Source organism: Spinacia oleracea, chromosome 4 (genome assembly GCF_020520425.1).
Source record: "Spinacia oleracea cultivar Varoflay chromosome 4, BTI_SOV_V1, whole genome shotgun sequence".
NCBI lineage: Eukaryota > Viridiplantae > Streptophyta > Magnoliopsida > Caryophyllales > Amaranthaceae > Spinacia > Spinacia oleracea.
Window position 1 is genome coordinate 10,464,769 of NC_079490.1, and position 24,624 is coordinate 10,489,392.

The following is a 24,624-nucleotide window of genomic DNA, read 5'->3' on the forward strand; positions in this document are numbered from 1 at the left end:
TAGTGTAGAAATCATAAACGTTGCGAGTATTAAAAATCGGATGAAGTATTACATTACCCTCATGCACTCATGCTCATCAACACAACATAATGAGTCAAAGCCACACGTGTGGTCGTGGCCACCGATATATGTAACTTTGATTATTCATCGACTTCTTATCTAACTAATTCTGGTACATGTTATAAGAAAGGCATGGCACAACAAGCTTAACTATTTATGTCATTAAGTACATCTAACTAGTATTCTGTATACGTCACACTTCACACTACAATTATTTACGCAATAATTTGTGTTGCTTAATACATCTGCTAAAGGTTGTATTGTTCTTTGCACCCAAGTCATAGTTGGTGTCGCTAATGCCAATTTTATCATTTTATTAAGTTAGAAACGTATGACAAATGATATTAATACCGAATTATCGAAGTCCATGTTAAGTATGTTTATTAATTTCATTTTGAACTCCTTAGATATCATCTCCTTTTTATTAAGTCAAATCGACAATTTTTTAAAACTCCAATCATATATATCTATATCTATTTTTTAAAAACACAAATCACTAATTGTTTCCTTCCTGTTTGATCGGTTTTTCCTCTTGAGATTCTTTTGTCCAAAATTAAATTATTTAAACTTATCGAACCTTATATTGAACTGTATTTCATACATTGTAGCATAAATTATTTTCAATGTGAAAATCATAATAGCAAAACTTATCTTAAATTATTTCATTTTAATTAAGTCAAAATATTTCGAATAGAAAATTGCCTTAAACTTAATATAGGACTTTAGTGGCTTATTTGAAAACTTTGACCCTTACATTTCAAAGTCATCATTGATTCATTATTCTATGTTTAGTTATGGCACTTTGTAGAGTAATTAGGCAGGGATGCAATCAATCCTTAGTGAAGTAGGGACTTAGAATGACCAACTTATAATCTGTTATTTTTATCCTAATTGACTTTTTATTATTACCAATCTGAATTATATGACAAAAATCAGAAATTTTACTTATATAACTAACACCATTATATGCTACATCCCAACCTGTGCTAGTGTCGGATAGTGGTACGTGTCCAAGCGTCCTACTCTGCCAAAAAATTGTCTTGAATATTGTTACGTCAACCAAACAAAGCACTTGGTGATTGTCAAACTTTGTACTAACAATCATATTACACATTAACAAGAACAGAAAGCTTAAGTGAAAGACCAAGATAATCACTGAATTATCAAATTAATGTTAATTCTCATATCCCTTAAAATCTTAATCATGATTCCAAACAGGAATTAAAGTATTTAAACCCAACTATAATGTTAACCCTAATATACATGACAACAATCTGCCTACTTACAACTTCTACTTACAGCCTGCCATCTTGTGTAGTATTATTATTAAGTATAATTACAGGAGTTACAGATCAAACAATTGATATCTATCTACATGAACAACCTTCATAAACTAACCGCCTTTCCCTTTGGAATTCTTTCGCAGTTTGCAGGTCCCCATCCGATCATAGTCCTCTCGTTATCATACACTATCATCCTATCTTGCATCGATATATCTGTAGCAGAAAAAAAAAACAATTTATCCAATTTCTTAACAGCAAAATAAGACCAGGATTCTGTTGTTAGTTACTGATTCTTACCTCCAATGATGTTGTAATTCTGCAGTCCTACTTCAGTACCGTTCAGAATTCCCAAACAGGCGTTTCCTTTGATCTACAATAAGGAATAAACGAAACACAAATTTACTGCATTAGATTTTGTCAAACATTCAGGAAAGAAAATGACAGTCTGAAAGTGCATGCTTACTGAAATGATGAGATAATTTTCAGGAGGAATGTCGTATTGAGCAGCATATCTGCTTCCATCTCCAAAGCTTAAAGACAAAGGCTTGAAGTATTTTCTAACATCACGGATGCTCTTAAAAGGTCGTCTACCTTTCCAGCAAAGGGGAAGCGTGTCATCATCAGTTGCATCTTTCAGAGATGTTCTGTGTAAATCTCTTGTTAACTGTAAAATAACAAGTATTACTTCTCAAAATCTGTCAAAGTTTGTAAATCAACTTAAGGGATTGTTCTTTTCCCCTGCGTTTTTCTTATGTGAAGTTATTGGCCCTAATTTGAAATCAAGTTAAGGCTTTGTTTTGGTAGAAAAGAACAGAAAAATATGGTTTCCTGTGTTTGGTTCCAAAAATCATATGTGATTTGATGGGAAATGGAAGGGGAAACATCATTAATAGATCTTCACTTTCCTTTCCTACCAAAAGTGGGGGAATTTGGTAGCAAAGAGAAAATTAAAAGCTGTCAAATCAATTTATTTTCCTTTTCCCTCACTTTCTTCCAATCAAACCAAACAACGGAAAATAAATTAAGTTTTCTTTCCCTTATTTTCCTTTCTCTTCCCTTCCCTTTCCTCCCTTTACTAATGGTGTACCAAACAAAGCCTTAAAGAATAAAATCTTTTCATTGTATTAAAGCATTGCTAAATAGAGTTTATAACTTGTTTTTCTTAAAGAGATTCTCACCAGAGAAACAAGGGTGTGGTAAGCTTCGGAGGCAAAGTAAGTGAAGGAACTCCCACTGTCGAAAACCACTAGAAGATTTTCAACTCCAGTTGTTCTCCGACCATATACAAGCTCAGCAAATCCAGGTGAGTAGTGTTTCCTGGTAAGAAACATTATTTTCCACTAAGAACAACCATCCATAGATCAAACCAAACTTTAAGCTCCGTTCTATTCGACTTATTTTGTCTGAACTTATTTGAAATATCTGAAATTACCTGAACTTATTTTATCTGAAATAAACTTATTTGTGAGTGAAAGTTTGAAAAAAACTTATTTTTTTCTGAAATTATCTTAATATTTTGTTTGAACTAAGTCAAAATAAGAGGGCTACCAAAATGGTCTTACGTGTAACCACGAGATGAATTTGTCCAAACCAATCGGGAAGAATCATAAATTTGATCTCCGAAGAAGATATAGCCTCCCCCTCGCCCACTTAAGCAGTGTCCGACAACATTGCTAGTCAAACCCTGATCACTGAGTTGTGAGACAATGCTGGCTTTCCCCTTGCCAAGGCCAAGTACCCCATCCAAGGGATTGTGAGATGAACCGGGGATTTGATCATATCCACATCTGGAAATTCATTGAAAAGATTGCACCAAATAAATCATTTAGACTAATTTATTGTCTCAAAATAGAAGAACAGAAAGTGTTAGGGCAAACAGATAGAAGTACTAACCCAATTGCTAAGCGAGGACTTTGTGTTAGTCCGTTAGTGAGGTTAAAATGCATTTCATCCCTTAAAAGAACACCAAGAGATGAACCACCATCTGCATATTCAACCTCATAATCACATTGTTCAGGGCTGTCACATTTGTAATACTCAGGTTGAACCGCAGCACATAGGGGATCTCTAGCAGATAATAGGTCAGTGCTCGGTTTATACAGGGGATGAGGAGCCTGCCAAACATTTTCAGGAACAAATAATTGTCAGAAAAAAACAGACATTATATTTTTCTGTTGAAAGAAGTTAAGTCAAAAGAGCCTCATTCTCATGAATTGAACCACATACATGTTAATTAATAACTCGAAATCATCTAAAACTTGAAGAATAACAAAAACAAAATCGCAATCAGTTTGAGAAATTGGCAAGTACCCTAGTACAGCGGACGCAGGGTGCATCACATTGGAGCCAAGTGAGATCACTGCCTGTATCAGGATCGAGAAAGAAGGGCCTCGGAGGATCCCCTACAAGGACCGGTACATAATAAAATCTGCAGTGCAAGTGTTCATATTCTTAAAAGACTAGTTTTTTCTGAAGAAACATAGAATATGAATTCAGAGATCATTGTGCTCAATACTTAAAAAGTATTCAATGATATCAAACAAAAAAAGTGAGGCAATCACAATTGTATAAAATTGTTCATATGCTGAATTCAGAGATCTGAAATCTGCAGTGCAAGTGTTCATATTCTTAAAAAGTGAGGCAATCACAATTGTATAAAATTGACATAGCACATAGATACAGAAAAATGTTCATCCTTTTCCACCACATGCTCTTTGAAGAAAGCTCAGGCAATAGAACAATGAAAATGTATCGAGAAATGAGTCTTTTTACACGAATTTCACTACTTTGTGTGTCTTTAAGACTGAAAATACCTTCTCCTCACCATTTATTCCGAATGGAGGAATTGCAGGAAATCCAAACATGTCCATTACATATTTAGATAAGGTGACAATTAACTTCTTTCGAACATCCCAAAAAAGTATACGTGACTATGAATCTCAGACAAAGGGACAATGTCACTCTAATCAATGTATCAAAGCAAGAACCTTAAGCAACTTTATAGCATGACACTCAAATGCATCAATAATTTTACCATAAACAAAACTCCCAGAAAATAGTCAACCAGACTGTAACTATATCTGATCCTTCTCTGATAGTCCAAGCAACATAGATCACAGTTAATCACCACATTCTAATAATAATAATAAAAGAACCTAAAAACCAGCAATTCAGCCAACTTAAATCAAGAAAAAAAATTTAAGGAGAAAGGGAACGTGAATTACCCTCGAGGATAGACGTTGCCATACATGGGAAGAACAATAGAGGAAGCCATCCGATGAGCAGAAACAGAAGAAGAACTAGCTCCTAACAGCATTGGACGACCTCTATAATAAAAATAAGGCGGTCTTTCGTTAACATATGAACATTTTGATAATGGTGTTGTTCCCAGAAACAGTAACAACAACAACCATACCATCTCTTTCCATCTCCTCATTATCTCTATCTTTTTTGGGACACAACCAGATATTAGTTTCTACAGTTGGGTTATCAAAGGTCGTTGAAATAGTTGTTAAGTCTTATTTATACTATTTGCCAAAAAAAATAAATTAAAAGAAAAAACTTAAAATATTGATTGATTCTGTTTGGTTTTCTTGACTTGTTAGATGAAGACATTCGAATAAATTGTAAACTATGACATTGTTTTTGCTTCTCTGAGGATTTTTCTTAAGTTCTTTTCTTGCTATACAAATTGACCAACTGTAATTCTGACTTGGGGAATAAAGAAAGGGATTCTTTTTCCTTTTTTATTTTTCTTAGTTGAGAAAAAGGATTCCTTTATATAATAAGCTTTTTATTTTTTTAATCAGAAATTTATATTTAAGCTTTAAAAAGGGTTTAGGAATATAATACATGTAAATGAACAAATGGGTATGACTATAGAGTTAAAAAGAAATGAAACTTCCTGAAAGTTTCCTGGAAAGTGATACATTTCTGGATCAAATGATTGAAATTCTTTACTATTTTGTATTGTGTGGCCTATGAATGGCCTGTGAAGATAATGTTTGGAAGTGGGCTTACCAACTTTGTAAAAAGACAACAATAACTCCAACCCCAATATTACCAAAAAAAAAAAAAAACACTCTAACCCCAATATGAATCTGGATAAATAAACATGACAATTAATTCCGGCCAGAAAGAATAACATACCCAAACAATGTTAATAATGTTTTTGTCATGAAAAATCAGAAATTATTAATATATATTCCTAATAAAATAAATTATTATGTGAACAAAATTTAGAGGACGATTACTCACCTGTAAAAAACTGATGTAAAATTCTGAAGACGAAAGCAGCAGCAAAATTCCCAGCAGTAGTTGTGATATTACAGACTGGAAGCATAATCTTCACAAAAGATAGATTGTGTTTAAGAAGTCAGTTGTTTAAAAACATCCTCAGATAGATCCCTACTTTAGGGTTTCGTTACATTAAAATTGTCTTCCAACTGTAAAACCTGTGCACATGTGGATTAACTTTCATGCAAACAATTTTGAATGTTTCCGAGTAAAAAAAATAAAATAAAATTAATCTACTAATACAAATATATCGTTCTCTTATCTCAATATCCGGGAACAAGATGGAAGGTATTATTTTTTCTAAAGTTGGGACCCACACCTATCCAACCACCTTTTTTTCCTCGTTAATATGAACTTAACTCTAGGACGGAGGGAGTACACAAAACAGTCAGAGTGAACAATTGAACATTAACATTGGCTCAAAAGTACATTATTAATCTCAACTAAATTTTAATTTCTTCCTTGTGTTTTTCTTACCATTTTTTTTACTTCTCATTTCATCTTAACCACCCCACCCCACCTGTTGTTCATACACCATCTCACATAAAAAAGCTCACATGGGCCGATGAGCACTCGCGCCTGAAACACATGGACATCCTGATTACTTGTCCCCCAAGTAAAGTGTTACCCTCTTCAATTTCGGCTTGTTCCAAGTAGGAAGGAGGGAAGAACCCCAGAAAATTGAGTACAAAAACATGTTACATTGTTACAATTCACTCTTACATCGTGTCTTCTTAATCACTGGGAACAAGAGCCAACATCCAGCAAGAAAAGCCACTGTATTGTCAATATACTTGAAATGGGTACAAAAAAAATTTATATACACAACTGAAGCACTAATTTTCTTTTTCCACTAGGGAAATAATTTGTTTAGTATCTATTCCAAAAGGTTACAATGCCACCACTGGTAAGCTGCATGTTAAGATAAAGAATTAGATTCTGCACAAATCTTACTCAAAGTATCACATACATGATACATCACATTCCTAAAACCAATATGGCAATCTACTAAACACATTGCTCTACTATTTCTTTCTCAAAAGTTCTCTGGTAGCCTTTTGGCATGCAAAAGTCATCTTCCTCAAAATTTGCCTGCTACTTAGCAATGACACTCCTTTTCAGAATCCAGGACAAGCTTCAGCGATCCTGGAAAATAAAAACCGGTTTTAGAATCCCAGGAAAGCCAACAACAAGGTATCAACAACTGGGATGGCAACATCCAAGTGAATCATCAGTCAGGGTGGAGGGGGTACTATTTAAATGAATTGCATTTCTAAATATAACAAGCACCGCCCCACTTCAAAGAAGAAAAGAGGTTTGAGAAAGTGAAGTGTGAATGTAACAAATTAAGAAATAATTTTGTGGACCATCTAAAATAAAGAGTGTATGACTAAAAAACTAACCAACTCCACCTCTTCCAGCTCTCATTTCCTGATCCAAACCCCTCTTTAGCATGTAAACCAGGGAAAGTTGTACCAACTAAACGCAGAGACACAAAAGATGAGTTCATAAGGTAGGAACTTGACCTGAACCAGCAAATATCACAATAGTAGAGCACAAGCAAACCATGATGTGAAGCAAGTTACCATTCAAGAAACAACTTCCTTCCGCAAAGTCTATAGGGAAAAACCAGCCACTAGTATATCGTGTTATGTGACATCTCTTATAACCATAGAGATAAAAGTACTGTCTCCATCCCAGCTCAAAGGCACATAGATCAGGGAAGGAGGAAAACTTGGTTAGCTGGGTGTGGCCTTGTGGGTTCCAAAAGAAAACCAGGGAGAATAGTTGCCCAGGGTAGAATGTTAACTTAAAGCTAGGACAAACCTTTTTGGAAAAGTGGAGGGGGAAGGAAACGTACTAGTTCACCTCTTTCCTTGAGAAAAAAAACAGTTATGTCCAGTCTCTTATACATTAGCCTCCAAAGTCCAAACCCCCCTCCCACAACAAAAGAAATTAAGCCCAGACTTCTAAAACTGCTACAGGACGTGACATATCAACAAACTTTTACCCAAAAAGGATTTGCTCATCTAGAAGAGTTTGTTCACAGCAATATCTTATTCTTCAAACACCATACAAGAAATGTTGCACTCTACCTAATGGTCCTAATTTTCCCGATCTCTCTTTTCCAAAACTCCTCAATATGGAGTCATCTGGTCTTCTGATGACAAGATGATGGACTAGCAGTGAACACATCTAAACAAAGAAAAACAAAGAAAAAGAACAATGACAACGTACAATCTACAAAATCCTTGTCAGTTTTATGCAAAGCAATTATTCACATTGGTTTTAACAAGTCCTCGTCTTCTCTCTTGTACTATGTCATCATTCTTATTAAAAAAATTCCCAGTACACACTAACTATTCACATTCTCGTGAGTATTTTGTTTCTGGGGAAAGGAAAGTCTAGAAAGAAGTTCTGCACTCATTTGTTAGCTTTCTGCCATAAAGCTGGATATTAGCAGTTATCTGAAGAGCCTTCACATCCTCTAACCCACCACAGGTACCTCCCCTAAATACATGTTCTCCCAAACTCTCGCTCAGTATGCAAGCACACGATCTGCAAAGGATCTCCACCAAGATAACTAAGATCTAAAAGCATCATCTCACCAAAAGGAATATGAAGATTCAAAGACAACCGTTGCTTGACATCAAAAGCAGGGGTGAGTTAGAAGAAGAGGCTGATTGTCTATCTATGATACCATATTCGACTTCTCCACATGAAAAGCTTCAGCAAGGACCACAAGGTGGAAGAAAGGATGACACGGAGAAAGGAAACGGGGGTGCAGGGTTGGCTAAATGGGGATATGACCAAAGTCATTAACTCATTATTCGCAGTTTCTCAGCGGAGCTAGAAGCCTAGAATTGAGGTCATCATCTTATAACTACACTATTACTCAACATCACTCCCCAATGCCAATGATTAACCTTCAGAATAATATTATGTATAATTCAAAGTTCAAACCTTGATCCATGTGTTCCATAGAAAGACATGAACATATTAAGAAGACACAATACACCTATAATGTTAGGAAAAATAGGATCAATTAGCTATTTCAGACAAGTCTATTGTTGAAATGTTTGAACAAAAATCTTAGCATTACCCAACCCCAGTTTTACCTAATACGGTCATTTATCACTCGTACTCCCTCTGTATTTTTTTAGGAGTCACAATTACTACTTCCGGCCATATTTTTAGGACTCACAATTCCATTTTTGGTAACTTTACACTCACTCCCCAATTGTTTATTATATTTTACTTTCTTATGACCCCACTTAAATCATAAATAGTTCTATTTTCGGTAACTTTTACACCCACTTGTTTTTTTTTATATTTCTTATTGTTAACTACCCCACTTACATCATTATTTTTATCAAATTCAATTATGCCTCCTATACTTGTGTCGGTCAACATGCGACTCCTAAAAAAATACGGAGGGAGTACTATGTACTGTACACCCGTATGTACTTCATATTAGTATTGTGGAACAACTTGGACTAAGTTGATATGATTAGGTAGCGAATTGCATACTCGTATTTGTACCGCATACTGAAGTGAATGTGTACTTGGTAACAATGCCCAACCCAACACCCATGATCAGCAGGACAGAATATGGATGCTAAATCCTATCAAGTTGGATCCTTTTAGGGTGAGAGAGATGCAGAAAAAGATTATCACAAGTCTTACATCATATTGACATCTACCCTTTCTTGTTATAAACCTCTCTATGTAGTTATGCCAGCGTAGCAATACCAACGCAATACTAAGACATGTACAAGCCTACAAAGGCATCCAATCAACCAAAATAATGAGTTCACTGATGAAGAACTTGACCAGATACAGAAAACACCACACCACTAGCACAAATAATGTTGAAATAGAATTTACAGTCCAAAAATGAATTTCTTTTGTCAGCATATGGACAAACTAACCATAGAACTAGTCGCGTGACACCACTTACCATCAACAGTAATATCAGAGCCTTACACCCAAAAGGATGGGATGGCTACATGGACCAAGACAAATAAGCCGCTCATGTAAACTCTTTTCCTCCAACACACCCCTATCCTATACAATGTGACCGGAGGCCCAATTCTTACACGTCTCTACTTCTTCCATCCACGCCATCTTTGGTCCCCCTCAACTACTTTAAATATCTTTATATTTCCAACTCGCCATGGTACCAAATGGTACCTCATGATGTAGGAGTCGGACATAGCCAAATCACAAAAATTGAGTCTCCTTCACCTTATTCTAGACAACTGTCTCTCTTACCCCACTCTGCTATTTCTTCTTGGTTACCACACATCCACCTCAAGGTTCTCAATGTACACATCTTTGCTACATTCATCAGATTCGGAACATGATATTTTTAGAATCCCAACACTTGTCCCGTATAACAAAGCTAAAATAGATTAAAAAAAAAACCTACACAATTTCCTTATATCTTTACAGGAACATTGAAATTGCATAGGATTACAGACACTCATTTACTCTCCATTTAGTCTGTCCAATTCTGTGCCGAAGATCTTGACCAATTAATTATTCCATTATTATGGATGAAACTTCCCTCCCGTTTGGTTTCACAATACCTAGATCAAAACCCTCCAAGAAAAATCACTCCAAAAATTTTGTTTAAACTTTGGTTCAGTATCCATCCTTCAGTTTCCAACTCTTGTCTCCGAAGTTCTACTTATCACTAACATTCGTTTTAAACTCATCCATCAAAACAATATCAGAGGGAAACAACATACACAATATCACAGTAACCTTTTCTCAAAGAATTTCAAAGCAACACTAGCATTTAGCAATTAGCGTTACTCGCCACCCATACCAGCATTTTTCAATCAAATTCAGCAGTCCATTTCCTTCATTTGTACTGCATATTAACCATTTATGATAATTTCAACAGGTACCATGCAAGCACATGGTATTCTGTAGATTGCGTTGTAATATTGAATGTACAAAACATGTTTTATAATATTTAAGCCAAATTCAGGAAGAGGGAAAACGAATTGTGGCTATGGAATTATGGATGATTAACCCAAGGCGCGGAATCCTTTCAAGCTGAAAGAGAAGTGGCACAAAAAACCCAAGTGGTGAGTCTGGTACTCTGGTGACAGTGAGAAGGAACCATTTGGATGCTGGAGATTATCGCCATATGTCAATTCGACGGATCTAGTGTCTAGTTTAAAATGTAATCAACTAATCAGTAGGCAGTTCAACTTATTTGTAGGATGGACAACTGATTTGACAACACATTCATATTTGAAGAGTGAAAAATGAAGGATGCTAGTGCTCTATGTCTTCTTCCCAAGGAATTGCAAAAAGGAGCATCCTGCTCTTTCTTCCTCCTTCCTACGCCTCCCAAGCATATTTGTGAAAACACCACATTCTATATGAAAGTGCTAAATGCCAAGGTAGAAAACTGAAAGGAAGGTGAGTACAAAGACAAATGCTAGGAGCTGCAGCATAGGAGAAAGACAATAGTGTCGTACCAGCCACAAAGAAACTGATCAGTCCACAGTAAATCCCAAGTCCCTGTACAGGCTCATCAAAGGCATGCTAGTTTTTTTTTGATACAAAATGGCAAGAAAAACGTGTACGAATTAGCAACACGAGACCTCACACCTTTTGTTAACTTCTAAGCCTGACTACACTCAATCTCAAATGGCAAATGTAGCAAAATTGAAAGGTTGTAACTTGATATGCAAGTGGTGCACTAGAAAGTAGTTTGTGCTTGATATAATGACGGGAAAGGGTTTCTTTTCGTTGTTTGATTCCCAACGGATTGCAATAGGTATCAACTAAATTTTGGCATGTGGAAGCATTAGAGTTCATATCCGAAGAACAAGGAAAAGTTCTTTTTTGGTGATTGCAGTCTTTGATTACAATACCATGAACGTTCTGTGTTTTACAGTTTCTCTCAGAGTATAAAAGCTTCTATTCCATGGTAATAAGCCAGCAGCATTATAACGCTATGCATGACATGCAAAGGTTCTTAATTCTTATCTAAAATTAGCAAATGCTAACACTATCTCCTTGATCTTAAATATCAATCTCCTAATTTTATGAGTGGATTAAGGCCTGTAAACTGTTAGAACTAAACAAAATCATCAGCAAACCCATAAAAACGTCTTCAATATACTCCATCGACTTATCTTAATCTTGCTGAACTCACTTTCATCAAGGGGTGTCTGATCTTTGATGACAATCCACATAGTAAAGGAGCGGATAAGCCATCAGGAGGAAGGTTTTTTTTCAGATGTTTATCAAAATTGATACCACAAAAGGCTCATAATTTCATGTTGGAGCTTCCTGGAAGGTGTCTTTGATGGTTATGTTGATTTCCTCACGATTCCGTCTCCAAAGCACTGCTTGTATCTGCTCCTTAACTTTTCTTCTCAACTACTGGTGCTATTCTGAATGCTTTTTTGAAAGGTGAAGGCCTAAAAGAAATATTTGGTAAGGTATCCCCAAACCTCATTCTCCAGCGAGGGGTATTTTCTCACACTTTCCTCATTTCTCAGCAAAAAAGAGCTCAAATTCCATCCTAATCAAACTTAAAGATTATACTTTGATTATTTGACTTCTGTTTGTTTTGCAGAACTGTCCAGTCATTTCAATAGAACCATTCTTCTGTATTTTCCTACTTTCTTGTTTGGATGCCAATAACATGCTATATACAAGGGTTGTGAGCCCTTGTGTATAGAGTTCAGATTAGCCACTATTGAAGAGATGCCATACTTTTTAAGTATCTAGGTGTTCTGCTTTCTGCTAGTAAGCTGACTTCCAGAACTAATTGATAGAAGCAACAACATAGTCAATCTGAGTTCTGGATTATTAAGTTTCTCATATATACAGCTAAAAGTTTTCTATACTTCTGTTTACAAACAAATTGGGAAAACATATTTCTAAATCCTAGAAAGAATCGAGTTGTATGAAATCATTTGTAGGGGAACTCCATGAAACTACTATCAGGGACTGTTTGATGTATCCTAGAATCAAGTTTCCCTTTCATGACATGCCAGCTTCAAGCTTGAAGAAGGTTTCTTTACTGGATTACCGCGGAGGATAACAACAGGTCATAGTTTCTTCCTATTAAAATAATAAATATAAAAACAAATCCCTTTAGAAGGGTTAAGCCTTCCTATTATCTGGAAAGATATTCAGACGCAGAGAGTTTCGTTGGAAGACCCTCAGTACTCTTCAGCTAATCCTGATCGCTTGTTACACAGCAAGAGCATCAAAACTCATTATGACCGATTGTTATCCTCAAAAGCTAGATCCCTTTTTAGCCATGTCACAAAAGCATGACAGTATACCTAAAGAGTGAGACCTAAGAATGGATTTATAGTCACATTTCAATCCTCTAGTAAATCTGACAAAATAGGAATACTGCTCCAATAGGCCCACGAGGAAATAGGAACATCTCTTTGTTCTGATAATACAACTATCCTTCTGGGAAGAAAGCATTGCACCCAAGATTATCATCCCTATGGCCCTACCCCACTCTCTTCCGGGAACCAACATATTTCTCTACTCCCCCTTAACATCCAAAGGCTAATTCCACACAATAGTAGCTCCTTCAAAATACAAAAACAGATGATATCTAATCTCCCATTTCCTTTGCAGCACATCTCACACAGATTTGGCTTAAATATCTAAAAATCTAAAAGTTTGCAGTTTAAGATCAATGGTATTAATTTTTCAAACAGCTGCAGGCCTAAACAAAAATTTCACCTCGAAGTCAATATGTCAAATTGAGGGTGGACCAGCTTCTACGACTGAATACTAATAGTTAACCTACATTTGGTCAGTTGGTCCACGAAATAAAGGTTTTTCTCTCTTAACATAATACAGAAATCATCTACGGTCAATCGGCTCAATCATAATGAACACCAACATTTGCTATTTTAGCCCTTTTTAATTCTCACTGAGGTTTGAGGGTCACTTAACAAGTAACCAACCTTCAATTTATGCCAAAGAAAAATGTCAAGGAGCACCATATTTCACCTACTATCCCCATTGTTCACACCAACCGTCATGTAGACCTTTACATAGGTAATCTTTGCAACCATCAGACTAACATAAATCAAGTATTGTGTGCTAACTGCTAATTCAAGGTTGCCTCAACATAGAAAAAAGGTTGTCTAAAAACAATAACAAAAGAACTGTTAATAACGAAAGGAATAACGTCGCAGCTACAAGATTGTAAAAGTCGTATCTAGGCATGAAATAGAGCCAGCATATCTACAGTTCTACACAAGGAGTAAAGCATAACAACACCCCGTGGAGAATAATCCTCATTCTAAAAGAAACGAATCACCACCTAGAAGCTACTCACCCAAAAAAAAGAAAACCAAAAAAAACAGTGTGCCTCCAAACTATCAAGACTTCAAGCAAAGCGCTTAATAAGACAACAAACAAAATAAGAGGCCAAAACCTTACTATGCATTTTCTCAAATGTGTAATCCCTTAGAAAAAAAATACTAATCAGGACAACCAAATACAAAATAGAGCCATATGGAATCTCATCTAACTTAGAGAATAGCTAACTAGTCCACACCTTAAGTCCATAACCTAGTTGGAGTGATATGGATGGAAGAAAAGGGTGCAAACGAGGGCTAGAGCAATCCAAATTCCCCCCATAATAATCAGATGATCTCCTGTCATTTCCTGATAGCAACATCACACTTGTATCCTCATAGAGTCATGGAGTCCTGTCATTTACCCCAAGACAGTGACTACGAAATTCAACTCTATCCTTAATTCCCTATGCAACATGACAGCAATAGCAAAATCAGGCATGTTTTGCTAAAGTTTTATGAGCACATTTCCTTTTCCTATGAGGCTATGGTAAACAGCCCTCCATTATACCCAAAATCTGTTCTGTGCTAGCTGGTAATGTCCTTGATTTTGAATAAAAAATTAAGATACCAACATCATAATTCCATACAAAAATAGCAATCAAATATCAGAAATAAAAATGGAAGAAATCCTCACCAGTAAAAAATATATTCTCTGTACTGGAGCAACTGATGAGTAGGAGGACTGTATGCGATACCTTCCACAAAATTGGAGCTTAGAAAGATGAATCAAAGCTAAGAAGCAGTAGAGAATGCTCATGATTCCTCACAACACTTCAAAGCAATTGCCGGAGCAAGAGTCCCATTATCCAACTTAAAACTACCATAGATCGATTTGCTTTTACAATGTGGAATTGCTGAGTGCCTCCGGCTATATGTTTTAAAACAACGACGAAGCTCTAGTTTGTACCTTTTAGCTTTAAACAGCCTCCTTTTATATGTCATCTTTACATCTCCTGATGACCACCCCCTACTCGTCCTCTGAACACAATCAGGTTCTTTCGTGCCCTTTGCCTTCAATGATGTCCGCCCCTTCCTGCTATATGTAATCAAACGACCATCAAGATAACCACTTCGTTTCTCACACTTCTGCAAACAATCTTGTCTAGTTTCAGGCAACCCATTTCGTTCATCACCTCCAATACTATTTGGTTTGCTGGAGCAACTTGGCTCAACAGCTGCCCGTGATCCCAACCCATTTGAACAACCATCCACCTCAGGCACATCCGCACATTGAGTATTCAACAAGCACGAATTCCTCGATATTCTAGGCGAGCTATTCATCGCTCTGTGTAATCTGAAAGCCAATTGTGCATCCTCATCAACCACTGAACCCTGTTGATTACCATCCTTATCTATGGCAACCAAACCCACAGCTTTACTGGCTAGCACCATTGCCTTCTTTGCAACCACTGCTTTGTTAAAAGCCTTCTCCTTCGCCTCACGAGCAGCCATAATTTTTCTGTGAGCTTCAACATGAGCATCATTCAACACGTCCTCACCTCTCCCCATACCCTGTGAATCACAAACCCCAGAACTCCCTAACGAATTTGTCAAATCATCTCCAGTTTTCACCAATTTACTCTTATTTCTACTACCAATAACCCTAGCTTTATAATCATTCTCAATCAATTTCGGAATCCAACAATCAAAACAAACCGAGAAATCATTGCTACTACTATCATCATTACCTGAACCATGAGGAAACATCGAAATGCACGCCTTGTGAATCCTCCGTCGGCAACTCTTGCACTCATAGAACGACTCCATTGGCGAAGATGAAACCCTAGTTAAACAATACGAGCAATACTGCGACGATTTTACAAGATTGTAACAACATTTACAAAGAAGAACGACTCGCCACTCACTGGCTAGCGTTAGAAGCCGATTTTTAGGGTTGGTACAATTGATTCGACGATTACAACAATGGCAGTCGGATAAATTCGGCAAATCCCTCGTTTTCTTCTTCCGATGATTTGGTGGTGCAGGTGGTGGGAAGTACGGCGAATCCACCATTGCCGCCGACGAAGGTCTCTTCATCGGCGCCGACGAGGAGGAGAGAGAAAAGAGAGTTGGAATATTCTGGAAGGTGAGGTAGGGTTTTTACACAGGTATTTGGTATATTGGTGACTTTGGTGCTCAGCACATTGTTTTTTTTTCTTTTGGTTTCAAAACTAGTGCTGTATTCCTGTATTCTTTTACCAGTTATTGTTCTTTTTTCTGAAATTCTCTGTTTTTTCTGCCCTGAAAAAAACAGGAACCCTAATTAACTGAATTTTAATGCGTTTGTTGGTGGTAATTGACTCAAGATTTTCAAAACTGCAAGACCTTAATGCTGTTATGCTAGTTTTTAGTTTGGTTTGTTAGACACAGCGGGTTAAGCCGTTATAGTATGGATATAACATCGTCTGAGTTATTCTGTGTTCTAAAATTATTTAGGAGAGACGTGTGATTGTATTGTGTGGTTGATTTTTCTTTGATTAAGGAGTATTTGAAGATTGCGGAAAATGAAGTTAGGACTTATATGCGAAAATTCTCGAGATAGATGCCTAGTCAAATTTGTAAGGATCTAACTAGCCAATTTTACATCATTCGAAGCTTTATGCCATAATATAAGCTCACAAATTAAGCCAAAACCTAAAACCGACCTTCCTAATACCATTTTAGTAGTTATGATACAAGTAATCATCATGGAATTCATAAATCATTTCATTTTCTGCTAATAAGCGTGTGATGGTTGAAGCACTTCCATATACCATAGCATCACACGACAACCTTAGTAGCTGATATCGATTGACAAAAAAGTTGTGTTGTGCAAGAGCAGGGCCTTTAAATCTTAATTCAATTTCAAAAATTCTTGCACGGAACAATAGAAGATCATCACTCCATAAACAACAAATAAAAATTGCACTACCAAGTAAACTTAAATGTTCTGTTTTCATGTTTCAACCTAAAGAGTAAAGACTACTTAATAAAAGTGAGAACAAACTTGAACAATGTTGCTGCTCATGATCAAAGACTTCAGCAGCTTCACTGCTCATCATCAGACTTGTATGGTGGATACCGTCCTGGTATATCTCCATTAAAACTTCTGTACATAACCACTTTCTTATGACTGAATGCCTCGAAAGAATATTTTCCATGGTAGCAGCCCATTCCACTATCGCCAACTCCTCCAAATGGTAAGTCAGAAACAGCAAGCTGTACCATCAGCAGATAAAATTTGTCAGAAAAAATCACGATTAGCATTCTTTTCGTGGATATAGTTTTGTTCTGCAAGACTTTATGTAAGGTAAAGAAAACGGGGAAATTACATGCAAGACAGTGTCATTGATGAGCATTCCTCCTGCAGAAATGTCTGCAACAAACGCCTTTTTCAGCTGTTCATTGTTGGTGAAAAGATATGCTGCTAAAGGCTTTGGTTTGGACTTTATCACTTCGAAACTGTCTTCAATGTTCTCAACCTAACAGGAGATTGCATTATTGCATTGTAACAAATATATTCAACTTGAAAATGCAATGTTGAAAACAAAAAGTAGTAACAGAAATATGTACTCACAGTAACAATGGGTAACAGAGGTCCAAAAATCTCCTCTGTCATCAAAGGAGAGTCATTAGGTACATCTAGCAAGATGGTAGGCGCTATTTTCCTACATTATGAGTAATGGAAAGTTATATATGTAGCATCTTATACACTAAATATAAGTTGTTACTATAATTAAGGATTAGGTTATGAAAACTTACAATAGTTTTGCGTCTGACTGACCACCTACGACGATATTATCAGAGACTTCATCTTCCTCCATCAGTTTCATTAACCGTGTAAAATGTGACAAGTTAACAATTCTTGACATGTCTTTCGATTCTATGGGATTGATCCCGAAAATTGTGTCCAATTCTGACGATATAGCACCAATCTGTCAACCAAAAAATGCAATATCAACGAATAAGATTATAAGACACAATTTATAACCAAAATAAAAAAATTAAGCACATCATAAGATATCATTAGCAAAAACAGTTGCATTACTAGCAATGGAGCAAAATCTTTAGTAGTAATAACATAATCAGCAGCAGCGCAGGTCTGTCCGTTATTGCTGACCCATTTTCCTGCTACAATTCTCCTTGCAGCAACCTGTAATTCAAATTTTTTTAAAAAAACAAATGATTAGAACAAAGATAAAAATTAAAAACTCGGTAAAAAATTCACAGGTAAAAAGAGCATTCGTACTTGCAGATTGACATCAGAATCGACAACAACAGGGCATTTTCCTCCGAGTTCTAATATAACTGGTGTAAGGTGCTTTGCAGCTGCAGCCATGACTATTCGCCCAACTTTTCCACTACCTGAACAAATATAATCAGATTGTTTTCTAAAAATGTAAAGGGTTCTTAAAAAAATATGATCAGAATTCAGAAACAAGCTAAGGTAAAAAACCTGTGTAAAATATTTTATCCCATTTTTGTTCAAGAAGGGCAGAAGTTTCATCAACAGCGCCTTCAATGACTTTTACCGAGGTATTGTCAACATAATTTGGTAATAAGTTTGCAAGTAATGAGGATGTGGCTGGAGCAATTTCTGATGGTTTTAGTACTACTGTATTTCCAGCTGCTATTGCACCAATCACCGGATCAAGCGATAACACTGTCAAATTTCAATTCATATACAGAAATACTATAAGATTGGGCTGAATATATGTAACATCTCCCCTTAGATATGTTAAATTACATATTCTAGGAAAATCAAAGATCAAAACTTCATAAATGTCCTAAGAAAAAACTTTTATTTTTGAAAGAGTAACAACTTACAGAAAGGGTAATTCCATGCTGAGATAACAAGAACAACTCCCAAGGGTTCTGAGACAATCTCTGCTTCTGATGTAAAAAAATATTTAAGTTCTAAACTTTCCACCTGCAAATAAAGTTTTCATCAAACTTTGTACCACTATCTTCTTAAAATTAAACACTTTTGTTATAGAAGAAATTACTGACCTTCTCTGGCTCCATCCACTGTTTCAACTTCTCAACTGCAGACTTACAGGAATGTCTTACCAAGGAAATCTACAATACAAAATATTCACCTTATTACTAGTATCATGTGCACAAAAAATATGTATTGTCAATTAATCCTTTGTAGTAAAATATTCTGAATTCTGTATATGTATAAGTGATTAATCAAGTATGCTTGGATTAATTTGCCTGTTAAAATAAGTTCAGTTAAGTTAATACTTCATGACATAATTGGGTGTTGGACACTATTCACACAAGCTCATTTTGACTTTCTTTTGTGATGTATACTTAAGAAAAAGATAGTCGTGTGGGTCTTATTAGATTCGTCTAATAAATTATGTTTTTTAAATATTAATGTTTAAAATCGTGTATTGGAAAACGTGCCTAAATAATAAGTTCAACAAAAATAAGTGTTTTTCCCCTAATAATTTAACACATAAGTTTTTTGCAGCAAAAGTAGGTTTATATAAGAGCAAATAAGTTAATTTCAGTCAAATCCAGTTTTACCAAATAGAGCCTTAGATTCGAGTGCAACATATGCATGGAAATATACTGCATAGTTAATCAATGTCCAAAATAACAAATTTGATGACTATGAAGATGCAAACATGCACTGCAAACTGAAAATAAAAAACAATAATGAACATGGTTCACAGTTATGAACATGGTGCACATGTGTCCAAGATTTAATTTGCGATTATAGAGAGTTTTAAAGACTTAAAATGTTAAAATCAATACTACCTCAAGGGCATATGCTTCAGTTTTAGGCTTTGAAAGATCTTTATAAAGGGCTTCAACAATCTCGTTTTCCCTGTCATCAATCATCCTTGAAATCCCCTCCAATTGAGCTACTCTCCATTCATAACTCTTAGTTGTTCCTGAACCGAACTGTCGTCTAAGATCCTTAACAAGAATCCCAGCTTCATCTGCATCAAACAATGGCTTCCTTTTGTCCTCTGCCATTACAAAGACTGCTCATGCACTGAAATTGTGAACCCGGCCCGTTTTCCAAGAAAGATACTCCGTACAAACTACTGCCTATAAAACAGGCCTTATTCAGCAGTCATCATTAACTTATGACTCAAGTTATCTAATTAGAATCCTAGATGAACAAAATTCTGATTACATAAAAGTTATCCCAAGTAAAAATAAGAATCATAGTCGTTCTAGAATTCTTGTTAATATAGCTCGATTTTGTTTGCGACAGGATTGTTAGCTAGTAAATTATGGGCCTGTTTGATAATTGGTTTTTTTTTGTTGGCTTTTTTATTGGCGTTTGGCTTTTGACTTTTTAAGTGATCAAACAACTGACGTACATTTTTGGAGTAGCTTTTTCTTTGGCTAAAAAGTCGGAAAAAACTCAAAAGCTAGTAAAAGTAGCTTTTTTTTTACATTGGTCTTAGATTTATTCACATGGGTTGAATATCTCCAATGGAGTCTTTCATGTTTTGATTCGTTAAATGCCATTACTTAATTCAAAACAATATTCTAAGATCGTTGTAAATAAATAGATCTTAATACCTATTATGCACTATGTTAGATAATGCCTTGAATCGGTCAAGCCCCTTACTGCAACGCCCCAGCACGGGGATCTGTTATTCTGGACTAGGGTTATCTGTTTTGGGCCTATTTTCTGGGATTTTCCGCATCTGTCTAGAGAGTACTATATAAACTCTCTAGGTCATAACCTAGTTGTATTCTGTAATCTGTACTCCTCAAGATCAATAAAGCTTTCCTCTCCTCTGCCTGTGGACGTAGCTAACACATTGTTAGTGAACCACGTTAAATTCTCTGCATTCTTTATTACGTTCTTTATTCTTTCTTTGCATCCGTTATAACAAACTGGTATCAGAGCCGGATCTGTGCTAGGGTTTGAAATTTCGTGGAGAAAGATGTCTGGTATTAACGTGAAGGTCGAGAAATTTACCGGGAGTAATAGTTTCAGTTTATGGCGAATCAAGATGCGAGCCTTGTTGAAACAACAAGGGCTGTGGGCGCCGCTTGCTAGGAAGTCGGCAGACCCAATCACCGATGAGATGGCCGTTCTGGAGGAGAAGGCACACTCGACGATTTTGTTGTGTCTTGCTGACGATATCATCACCGAGGTCGCGGAGGAGGAAACCGCGCAAGGTCTGTGGGTTAAGCTCGAGAGTCTGTATATGACGAAGTCTTTAACCAATAAGTTGCTTCTGAAGCAACGTCTGTTCAGTCTGCGAATGCAGGAAAGTATGCCTCTCCGAGATCACTTAGATCAATTAAACACAATTTTATTAGAATTGCGTAATATTGATGTTAAAATTGAAGATGAGGATGCTGCTTTAATTCTGTTAGTTTCTTTACCATTATCGTATGAAAATTTCGTGCAATCGTTTATTGTTGGTAGAGATACTATTTCTCTAGAGGAGGTTAGATCGTCCCTCCATACTAGGGAGTTGCGCCATAAGGCGACTGGTACAGGTACAGATAATCAAGCTGCTGGGTTAGTAGCCAGTGGGAGTTATGGGCATGGAAATTCGGGGAAGAAGAAATTCAAGAAACCAGTTTCTAAGGGTCCTAAACCTAATGATGTCTGTAATTACTGTAAGGAGAAGGGACACTGGAAATCTGATTGTCCCAAGAAGAAGAGGCAATAGGATAAATCGCCAGGTACTGCTGCGGTAGCTGATACCAATTCTGAAGAGGATATTGCTCTAGTTGCTGATGAGCACACGCATCACAGTGATGTGTGGATCCTTGATTCTGGAGCGTCTTACCATATATGTCCGCGCAGGGAGTGGTTTACAACCTACGAGCAAGTAGACGGTGGCAATATTTCTATGGCTAATAGTTCTGTTTGTAAGGCGGTTGGAGTAGGCTCAATTAAAATTCGGACACATGATGGTAAATTCTGCACATTGAATGATGTTAGGCATGTTCCACTTATGACAAAGAATCTGATATCTTTGAGTATGTTAGACAACAAGGGTTTCAGTTTTCAGGGTGAAGGTGGAGTTCTACATGTCTGCAAGGGTTCGAATGTGGTTCTGAAAGGTGTAAAACGGGGTACCTTGTATTTACTTCAAGGATCTACGTTATCATGTTCTGTTGCTGTTGCATCCTCGGAGATTGATAAGGAGAACATGAACAATTTATGGCATATGAGGCTTGGTCACATGAGTGCAAGAGGGATGCAAAATCTGTCAAAAACGGATCTTCTTTGTGGTCACAAGGTCAAAGATCTTGAATTCTGTGAACATTTTATTTTTGGGAAACTACATCGCAACAAGTTCCCTAAAGGTATACACAGAACAAAAGGCACACTTGATTACATCCATTCTGATTGTTGGGGTCCTTCCCGGGTGGAGTCCTTAGGGGGTTACAGATATTTTGTGTCAATGATTGATGATTTCTCAAGGATAACTTGGGTGTTCATTATGAAGCATAAAAGTGAAGCTTTTAAGAATTTCAGACAGTGGAAGGCATTAGTGGAGAATCAAACAGGGAAGAAGATCAAAAGGCTGCGAACTGATAATGGTCTGGAATTCTGTTGGTCTGAGTTCGATGAGTTCTGCAAGAATGAAGGGATTTCTAGGCATCATACAGTCAGGGATACACCACAGCAAAATGGTGTAGCAGAACGTATGAATCAGACACTTCTGGAGAGAGCTAGGTGCATGCTTTCTAATGCTGGACTAACTAGAAGATTTTGGGCAGAAGCGGTTAGTACAGCTTGTTATCTGATCAATCGTGGACCTCACACAGGTATACATCTCAAAACCCCTATTGAGGTGTGGTCTGGTAAGCCTGCTGATTACTCTAGTTTAAGAGCTTTTGGTTGTACTGTTTATTATCATGTAAATGAGGGTAAATTAGAGCCACGAGCTAAAAAGGGAGTATTTGTGGGTTATGGGGATGGGGTTAAAGGGTATAGAATCTGGTCCCCATCTGAAAAGAGGGTTATACTAAGTAGAAATGTAGTCTTTGATGAAAATTCTATGTTTAACCCTAATGTGAAGTCTATTGTTGTGTCAGAAAGTGGTAGTGTTGAGAAACAGGTGGAGCAGCAAGTCACTCTAGATGAGAGTGAACCACAACAACCACAGTCAGAATCAGAACCATCAGGTTCTTCATTACCAGTAGCGAATCAGCACAGTTTGGCTCTTGATCGATCAAAGAGAGCTAATTATGGGATGCCTCCCAAGAGATATGGTTTTGAAGATATGGTGGCCTATGCACTACAGGTTGCTGAAGAGGTGGATCCTAACCCTGATGAGCCATCCACCTACAAAGAAGCAGTTACATGTACTGAGTCTACCCAATGGCTTGCTGCAATGGGAGATGAGATGGAGTCACTTCATAAGAATCAGACTTGGGAATTAACCAAGAGACCTCAAGACAGAAAGATCGTCACTTGTAAATGGGTCTACAAGAAGAAGGAAGGAGAAACATCAGTTGAGGGTATCAAGTATAAAGCTCGAGTAGTAGCTAGAGGGTTCACTCAGAGAGAGGGAGTAGACTACAATGAGATTTTTTCGCCAGTGGTCAGACACACTTCCATCAGGGTGGTACTAGAAATAGTTGCACATCAGGATCTAGAGCTTGAACAACTAGATGTGAAGACAGCTTTTCTACATGGAGAGTTGGAAGAGGAGATATACATGACTCAGCCAGATGGTTTCCAGGTTCCTGGTAAGGAAGATTATGTTTGCAAGTTGAAGAAGTCCTTGTATGGACTAAAGCAGTCTCCGAGGCAGTGGTATAAGAAATTCGATAGCTATATGATAGAGATTGGCTACACCAGGAGTCCGTATGATTGTTGTGTCTACTATAGCAAGGCAGCAAATGGTTCATTGATTTATCTGGTCCTGTATGTAGATGATATGTTGTTAGCTGCAGAGAACAAGTCTGATGTTCAGAAGTTGAAGGATCTCCTTAGTGCTGAGTTTGAGATGAAGATTTGGGTGCGGCTCGGAAGATTCTGGGGATGGAGATTTATAGGGATAGAAGCAAAAAGAAGCTCTTCTTATCACAGAAGGGATACATTCAGAAGATTTTGTCAAGATTTGGCATGTCTACAGCAAAGCCCATAGATACTCCTAGTGCTGCAAATGCACATCTGTCTGTTGCTTTTGCACCTAAGTCTGCTGAGGAGAAGGAGTACATGTCTCGAGTTCCCTATGCTAGTGCAGTAGGAAGCTTGATGTATGCAATGGTCTGCACTAGACCTGATCTAGCACAGTCTGTTAGTGTTGTTAGTAGGTTTATGGATGAACCTGGAAAGGAGCATTGGCAAGCTGTGAAGAGGATTTTTCGGTACCTAAAAGGTACATCTGATATTGGTCTCATTTATGGAGGTGATACAGAGTGTTTGGTGACAGGGATTTCAGACTCTGATTATGCTGGAGATGTTGACAGTAGAAGATCAATGACTGGTTATACTTTCACTCTTGGTGGTTTAGTTGTCAGTTGGAAAGCTACTTTGCAACCTACGGTGACTTTGTCTACTACAGAAGCAGAGTACATGACATTGACAGAAGCAGAAAAAGAGGGAATATGGTTGAAAGGGTTGGTCAGTGATTTGGGTCTACATCATGATCAGGCTGTAGTGTACTGTGACAGTCTCAGTG

At 37.0% G+C, this 24,624-nt stretch overlaps 2 protein-coding genes and 1 pseudogene across 4 annotated transcripts; all 3 read right to left on the minus strand.

The window, feature by feature from the left end:
* Nucleotides 1–1,136: 1,136 nt before the first annotated feature.
* On the minus strand, nt 1,137–5,694 carry LOC110802663 (aspartic proteinase Asp1). Of its 2 annotated transcripts, XM_056841476.1 has the most exons (9): nt 5,601–5,694; nt 4,568–4,669; nt 3,654–3,771; nt 3,237–3,457; nt 2,906–3,130; nt 2,522–2,660; nt 1,807–2,007; nt 1,641–1,713; nt 1,137–1,556 (listed from the first exon to the last, which is right to left on the minus strand). In XM_056841476.1, the coding sequence occupies exons 2-9, from the start codon at nt 4,657–4,659 to the stop codon at nt 1,447–1,449; spliced, it is 1,179 nt and encodes a 392-aa protein (XP_056697454.1). In that variant the 5' UTR covers nt 4,660–4,669; nt 5,601–5,694; the 3' UTR covers nt 1,137–1,446. The 2 variants fall into 2 exon arrangements, with proteins under 2 accessions (XP_056697454.1, XP_021863794.1); XM_022008102.2 differs by lacking the exon at nt 5,601–5,694 and having other exon boundaries at nt 4,568–5,150.
* Nucleotides 5,596–16,231, minus strand: LOC110802656 (uncharacterized). Of its 2 annotated transcripts, none has more exons than XM_056841477.1 (2): nt 14,646–16,231; nt 5,596–5,688 (listed from the first exon to the last, which is right to left on the minus strand). In XM_056841477.1, the coding sequence occupies exon 1, from the start codon at nt 16,046–16,048 to the stop codon at nt 14,765–14,767; it is 1,284 nt and encodes a 427-aa protein (XP_056697455.1). In that variant the 5' UTR covers nt 16,049–16,231; the 3' UTR covers nt 5,596–5,688; nt 14,646–14,764. The 2 variants fall into 2 exon arrangements, with proteins under 2 accessions (XP_056697455.1, XP_021863788.1); XM_022008096.2 differs by lacking the exon at nt 5,596–5,688 and adding an exon at nt 6,400–6,785 and having other exon boundaries at nt 14,646–16,230.
* Nucleotides 16,232–16,837: 606 nt separating this feature from the next.
* Nucleotides 16,838–20,044, minus strand: LOC110802677 (aldehyde dehydrogenase family 3 member H1-like; annotated as a pseudogene).
* Nucleotides 20,045–24,624: the final 4,580 nt, after the last annotated feature.